An 8,036-nucleotide genomic window follows, 5' to 3' on the forward strand; every position below is an offset into this window, starting at 1 on the left:
TTCCGGGCGAAGCAGCATCCTCCGCAAGTTCCGCTATCATTTCTTCATAAGCTTCGTCTATCTCCGGTTGTGATTCTGCAAGTCCAAAGTTTCTTCTTTCCGAGCGGATCCAATCTCTGAATAGTACTGATTTTTCCAAGCTCTCCCTCATAGACGCTCTATGATCACCTATTTGAAGTCTTGCTTGACTGAAAGCGCTCTCTGATGCAACTGTTGAAGCTTGAATAGATAAAATATCCCGAGCCATCCTTGCAAGAACCGGAAAATGTTTTTCCCTTGTCTTCCACCATTCCAAAAGATCAAAGGTGCCGTCTGGATTCTCCTTTTCAAGTCCCTGCGACAAATAAACTTGAAGCTCATTTAGATGTGAAGTCTCATCAAAATTATTGATGTTTATGCGCCAGCAATTTCCCACAAGTTTTACACCTAGCCTTATTTTGTTCTCTTACTTGAGTAAAAAAATTCCAAACTATTGATGTTTCTAGGCGTTTAGAAGGTTGTCTATTAAAAGTAGGGGTTTGTACAGGTGGGTCGGGCGGGGCATCAGTTGGGTTATTAACAGGACTAGTAGGTGAATCATCTAAATCCGGTTGGGTTTCATCTACATCCTCATTTTCCTCATCATTTTCTAAGATAGTTTGATTAGGATAAAGAGCATTCATAACTTCTTCATTTAATTGTTCACCTGGTGCAGCATTATGGCAAAATTCACTATCGGAAAATTGAAAACAAGGGTTATCACTATCAAGAATAATAGGAGCAGCAGGACGGGTAACAGGTCTGGGTCGGGGAGCCGGGGAGCCGGGGGAAGGGTAGTAGGTTGGAGACTACTTTCACCAATTTTAGCTTTTCCCTTACCACCAAACATTTTTTTCAAAGAAAATGCCATATTAATTACAATTATGCAAACTAAACACACAAAAATATATTCTTAAAAGTTAAGAGTTGGAACGAGTTTACCGAATTGCCGAACAACTTCTTGAAAATTGAAAATCGTTGAAGACTTGAAGACTTGAATACTTCAATTCACCAACTTCACAATTTTTCACGAAATTGCAATAATAAAATAAGCAATTATAGAAGAGAAATTAGATAGATTGAGAGAGATTGAGATAGATTGATGAATTGGTGAGTAAAAATGAAAGAATGAGGGGGTATTTATAGTTGAGAATTGGGAAAAAGTATAATTATATAAAGTTTGGGGTTAAAATAAAGTTTGGGGGCCAAATGGCTATTTTTTAAAGTTCCAAACGGTTGAAAATTAAAGGTCAACGGCTAGATTTTAAAATCTGACCGTTGGTCTTTTTAAAAAAAAAAAAAAAAAATTTTCAAAAAAGAGTCGTTGGAGCCCGTTAGGACCGTTAGGCCCGGTTGAACCGGCCCAGGACCGCCTGCCAGTCCCGGGCTTAGCGGTCCCGGTCTCGTGGGCTTGACGCAAGGAACCGGCCCGCCCCGGGCTTTCTACACCACCAGGGACCGGCCCACCAGGACCGGCCCGCCGGAACCGTTTAGCCCGTTAAGACCGCGGGTCCGATCCGGTCCCGGTCCCAGCCCGGCCCACAATACACCATTACTTATCAGTTTTGCCAAAAACCATATCAGTTTAGTTTGGTTGGCTACCGAAAGGTATCGAACCAAATAAGAAATACTTATCCGTACCGAAGTAGGTATTTGATATGCACAATTGAAATATCAAATAACGGAGTAATTTTATTTTGTGACTCACATAATTAGAAACTTACATTATACTTAATTTAAAGAAAAAAAATTTACAACAGAAACACCGCACGTCCTCATCCTCCAAAAAATATCTGAATCTTCATACGGAAATTGTAATACTAGTACACTAACTAAAAATAAATTGCAAAAAATAAAAAGAGTGGGTCCGGAAGCCATGGATCGGAGCTTGAGGATCCGCAGTTTATGGCATCAAGGGTGCTGCCCCCTCCTCTCTTCATTTTAACTTCACTCCAAACGCACGTTATTCCCTTCTACTTCTTACAGTTTCTTCACGACTTCCACCTTCCGTCCACGTTTCCTCCCATTTCTCTTTTAACTAATCCTTTTTTCAACCATCTCCATTTCTCATCCTATATATTGTGTATCTGTAAACATATGCATAGTCAAAACAATAAGCTTGTGAGTAAATGCTTGTGTTTTGTTCTTCGAATCATTACTAGGTATGTCTTTTTCCTATCTTATCCACTATCATGTTTTTCTTTTTTTGGTTTTCAATTTTCTCTCAACGTTTCTTGTGAAATGACGAGTTTTACCCCCCTTTTTTTGCTTTCTGTTTGTTAGGTGAATTTTACTCTTTGAGCTTAATTAGAATGTGATGTTGCTCATCGAATGTTTTGATTGATGAATTGCTTAGATATTCAATGAAGTCAAAAACTTCTTAACATTTTCAGTTTAGCTGTAATGGTTTGTGCTAAAAGGTGTCTCTTTTAAGATTTGAATGCTTTGGGTTGACATCAAATTCACTAAAGCTAAGAACTTTTAACCATTTTCATTTCAGCAGTGATGGTTTTTTGGTAAAAAGTGTCTTTTTGAAATTTGAATGCTTCGGATTGACTCAATTTAGGTAATGGTTGTTGGAGAGTTAGTTAAATAATTTCTTGTTCTTTCCCGTTTGGATTAAATAAACCTAGATTGATTTTCTGGGTAGTTCAATTTGCAATGTGTTATCTTTCGTGTTGGCTATAGTGCAATAAACACTTTCCAAAATGGTAATTTTTTAGTTCATCAGGTCTTTACCAGGCAACAACTTGCTTTATTGCGTTATACAATTATGAATAGTTTTTACTTTTCAAAATAGATTCTTTCATACGGAAACACTTAGAAGGTGTAACTCAAGTTTTGCTTTTCTATAGTCTGAAAAAGATATGTTTAAAAGACTCTGTAGTGCTGAGTTATAAGACTAATTTCCTAGTCTTGGAGAATGAAATTTTGGTTTTAATCAGAAACCGTCTATCATTCCAAAATGGTAATTTGGTTTTAGTTAGAATATAATCGTTAGCAAGGTTTGCACAGTTAATAGAGCCAGTATTTGTCATGGTTAACATGATGCTGTATGTTAGCATCAAGATGCTAAAACATAGTGCCTTATACTGTGATATGGTCTCATGCTTGCTGTGGCGATCCCTAAGGTTTAATATTATTTTCTCCAGGAATTTCTTGATTTAGAGAAGACCTTTTTTCCCCCTTTTTATTTAATGGTTTCCCACCGCCTTATAATTGGGAAATTTATGAGATCTACAGTCTGGATATATAAATGGCTGTACTTTTTGCAAACTTCTATAACAGTAGCTGTAGACATTAGACAAGTCAGTGGTCATATATCTTTCAGCTGCCAGTGTTTAGAGAATACATTTCTTTGTATCTCCTCTTTGTATATAATTGATTACTTTTGATCTGCAGGTTAAATATATCTTCTTACTTCATCAGTTTGAGCTCTCCTGTAAAGCGGTTATTGGATTTAGATGAGAAGAGCTGCAATGTGCTTCTCGCTGTCACAGTTTCCTCGATGTAGTGTTCATACCTTGACTAACTCATGGTGGCAAAGTTTCCACCATATAAGTAGGATCGGTAGGGGAAGCATTAGCTCCAAGGTTCTTGCCTCTGGTAAACATGGGCTGAATGGTAGATATAATAGTACTGAGAATAGACAGGCGCTACCTACAAAAGCCGAAGGGAAAAACAAGGCTGCTTTTAGCAGAAAAACAACTATCAGGCATGAAATATTAGATGAAACAACAACTTCTAAAGTGGACATATATAATTCAGAAGTAACTGAAATAGGATGTACCAAATATGTTGATATTCGACAGACAATTGCTGAAAACAAAGATTTGGCCAAACTCATGACTATTATCATTTTTGATATTGAGACTACTGGGTTTAGTAGAGAACACGAAAGAATTATCGAGATTGCATTGCGGGATCTTCATGGGGGTGAAAACAGCACATTCCAGACATTAGTCAATCCTGGACGTAGTGTTCCGAATTCGCATATCCATGGAATTACTACTGGTATGGTCAATCGACCTGATGTCCCCAGGTAATTTATGATAAAATTGCTGGGTTGTTTCACATGCTTCCTCTATCTCATTGTTTCTTGACTTTTCTTCACATAATACTATATGAGATTTACAACTTGTCTAATTAAGAGTTCTCCTTCGAAAGAATATATTTGTCATTCTGATGTTGGGTATTGTACTGAGTCCTGCTTAATCACGTGTCTGATATCTGGATGCTTTATGTATAAATATAACTAAATGACAATAAGATACTTTCATGCGGTTTTCTCCTGGAAGCATACTTCTTGTGAACACCTGTTCATTACATGTATAATTCGGGTTCACTCTGCTAATGTGTTGTGCTATTGGCTTAATGGGTCTGCTTGTATGTCATAATGCATTATTTAATTTCCAATGCTAAGGAAAAGACCTTCATTTGAGAAGTGAACTATCCGACATATTAGTGCATACCTTGGTGAATTACTCTCTAGATGAGATTATATACTTTCATATTTGCCCTGCTCTTAATCATGGATGTATATGCCGATAATTTACTAATTATCAGACAAACTTATAAATAAACTAGACTCAGTGTCGTGAGAATTAAAACAGCCTTTGGCTGAATAAAAGTGAAGTAACACGCTGGAAAATATCAATTTACTCCTATCTAGAATAGGCTACTGTATGACTCCCTTTATGATAGTGGTATTGAAGTAAGGTAATAGCTCACACCATTCTGCCATACCGGTATATCACCTCATATGTATTGTTTGAATCTGTGGTGTATATCCTTTCTTCCTTGCCTTGTTGTACATCATATTGTGTCTCTTTACTCTGATGAACAATCCTGGCTTAAATCATATCATCGAAATTAAACAATTCCTGGTTGTGCAACTTCAATCATGAATAGCTAAGTCGTGGAATTAATTTTCTTTTTGCGGAATTCTGGTCGTAAGACCTAGCAAATTCGAAGTCTCAAATAAAAGTTCTGTTCTCTCCTTGGAGATGTACATGCAGAACCATCTTTTGACTGAATTATACAAGAGCCAAGAAATCAAGTGGTATAACAGGACTCAACTATTCACACACACATTGAATGGCCTGTCTATGGTGTGGAATAGAGACTATATGTTCCTTTTACCCTTGTTTGGGAATAAGTTTCTTCTTATAATGCACGTATAAAATATCCACCTTTGGCTGGTTAGCAGAGAAGCTTGTGATATTCTTTTTATATAAGAACAATATATCTTTATCTGTTATTATCTTAATCTTGAGGTTAGAGTTATTTTGCTCTCATACTCTGCTTTGCATTTTTCAGGATGGGGGACCTCATTCCCATCTTATTGCGGTATGTAGGAAGCCGCCAGAAGCCTGGTGGATATGTGGTGTTGGTGGCGCATAACGCTCGCGGTTTTGATGTTCCTTTTCTAATTAAGGAATTCAGTAGATGCTCTTTTGATATTCCCCCAAATTGGTTGTTCGTTGATACTCTTCCTTTGGCACGTGAAGTCATGAAGTCCGGAGGTCTTTCCACTTGTCTAAATTTGTGTCTTCGTTTCAAAAATTCCGATTGCTTTGGAAGTTCTTATCTTGATATTTTTACTTTCACTTTTCAATTAGGCGCAAAGGTTCCTCCAAAAGTCTCGTTGCAAGCTCTTGGTCAACACTATGGGATCCCATTAGTTGGTTCAGCTCATAGAGCCATGGTGGATGTGCACATGTTATCAGCAGTTTTTCAACGGCTGACTTTCGACTTGAAATTGACAATCCCTTCTCTTATTGAAGGGCATTCCTTTTGGCCATCAGAAGTAGGCAGCTCAAAGAAGAAGAAGAATACTGCCTAAACATAGAAATCATACTCGGGTAGTTCAAGTAGTCAGCTGTAACTAATTATTTTTAGGGAAGTTATTGCTGTAAACAAGTGATAGAATTAGCTCATTCTTCCATTAAAAAGGCTGGTTATAATCAACTGTTGTTTATGAGCCTTGGCATTGATCTTTGCCATTCTTGTATTTAACTTGTCTTTTCCTACTCAGGAATTTGAAAAATCATGTTTCATTTGCAGCTGCCAAATGCTTTTCTTTGTCTTTCATATGACTCTCAATCCTAACTAGTAATTTAGATCGGCAATATGTATTTTATATACCAATGTTGCTCCTAAGTATTCAGAGGATTCATCATAAGCAGACTATTTTTAGTCTGTCTTTCAACTTACGCAAAATTCTTTAATCCGAGCTTGAGATTGGTTATGCTTTATGGAACTCAAGTAGAGATCGAAATGCACTAAGATCACCTCACTTTTGACTCTCTTCACTCTTTCGTTGTTTCAATTGGCGTTCAGAGCCAACGTTGATGATGATTGTGAGATGGAAAAACCACATCGTTGGAGCAACTTTTTCTATGATGGAGAGATCTTCACAGTACATTATGATATCCATAATTGTTGTTCTTTTATTAATTCCCAAGAGCGGGAAAAAAAAAAGGATCTACGACTAAGAATCTTTGAATGTATTTATGTCATCACGTTTGGTCAAATAATAAATTTTATGTTTGGTCTGAATAACTGCACTGTCAGTTTTCATAAGAAAACAAACAGGGAAAAAAAGAATAAAAATTGCTCTCGTTGAGAGTCGAACTCAAGACCTCCCGCTTACTAAACGGGTGCTCTAACCAACTGAGCTACGAGAGCTTCTGATGTTGGTGTTTGGTCTGTAGTATATCTAATATCTCCGGTACACAACCCTTTTTTTTGCGTAAATTAATCTGACGTCTATGACTCGAGAAGCAAAAAGTGAATCCTTGTCAATTTTCATTTCGTGAATCTTTGGAAGAGCAAAGAATGGCAACCCTAATCACTCTCACTCCTAAAGTTTTTGATTACTCGTAAAGGCCTTTGTCTATAGTGTCTATATTAATCTTGGACTATCGACAGTTTCTGTAGTTCTTGTGTAAAATTTGTACCATCTCTTTAGGTCTTTCTACTATTCTAAATTTGTCTTTCTTTGAAAAAATGTTACTACTTCGGAAGTTCTAATCTGGATATTTTTACAAAATGCGATTCAGGTTCAAAGAAGCAGCTCAAAGAAGTAGAAAAAGTACTGGCTTAACATAGAAACCATACTTTGATTATCCAGATAGTCAGCTGTAACAAATTCTTTTTAGGGAAGTTATTTCTGTATACAAGTGATAGAGTTAGCTGAATTCTTCCATTAGAAAAGCTGGCCAAACGGTCTGAAGGTTGCTTATGAGCCTTTGCATTGATCTTTGCACTCTTGTATTAATATTCTCTTTCTTTACTCAAGAATTTAAAAAATCCAGTGCTATTTGCAGCTGTGAAATGGTTTTCTTTGTCTTTCGCACGACTGAATCAACTAAACTTCAATCCAGACTAATTGATTTCGACAGCATGAATTTTATATACCAACTTTGCTCTTCATATTCAGAGGATTCTTCATAGATAAACTATTTTGCGCCGTTTCTCAACATATGCAACCTTCTTTAGTATGCGCTTGGAATTGGTTATGCTTTATGGAACTCACGGAGAAACTGAAATGCACTAAAATCACCTCACTTTCACTCTCTTCACTCCTTTGTTTTTTCAATTGGATCCAGAGCCAATGTTGATGATGATTGCGAGGTGAAAAAACGACATTATTGGAGCAACATTTTCTAGTATGAAGAGAGACCTTCACGGGAAATTACAATATCCTCTATTGATGTTCTTTATTACTTCCCAGGAGTGGAAAATAAAGGATTTAGACTTAAATCTTTCAACATATCACATCATCGCATTCGATTATTCAAATGGAAAAGAAGTACAATCTGTATTACCATCCGTCAGGGTGAATATACAATTTTGATAGTTAGTCTAACTGTAAACGTGGCTTATTAAATGGGTGCTCTAACCATTTGAGCTAAGGGAGCTTTTTTGTGTGTGTGTGTGTGTGTGTTGGGGGGGGGGGGGTGGGGCTGTCTTAGAAGTAACGAAACTAAAACTAAAATAGAAACAAAGTAAAA

The 8,036-nt window shown here is 36.9% G+C and overlaps 1 protein-coding gene and 1 non-coding gene across 2 annotated transcripts; one reads left to right on the forward strand and one right to left on the reverse strand.

Moving 5' to 3' along the window:
- On the forward strand, window positions 1,827-6,108 carry LOC109222314 (exonuclease DPD1, chloroplastic/mitochondrial-like). Its single transcript, XM_019386710.1, has 4 exons — window positions 1,827-2,180; window positions 3,421-4,060; window positions 5,338-5,543; window positions 5,640-6,108. Exons 2-4 carry the CDS (start codon window positions 3,483-3,485, stop codon window positions 5,861-5,863), a joined length of 1,008 nt encoding a protein of 335 aa, XP_019242255.1. The 5' UTR covers window positions 1,827-2,180; window positions 3,421-3,482; the 3' UTR covers window positions 5,864-6,108.
- Window positions 6,635-6,708, reverse strand: TRNAT-AGU. Its single transcript has one exon. It is a non-coding gene; the product is annotated as a tRNA-Thr (tRNA).

This window comes from Nicotiana attenuata, chromosome 1, assembly GCF_001879085.1.
Source record: "Nicotiana attenuata strain UT chromosome 1, NIATTr2, whole genome shotgun sequence".
Taxonomy (NCBI): domain Eukaryota; kingdom Viridiplantae; phylum Streptophyta; class Magnoliopsida; order Solanales; family Solanaceae; genus Nicotiana; species Nicotiana attenuata.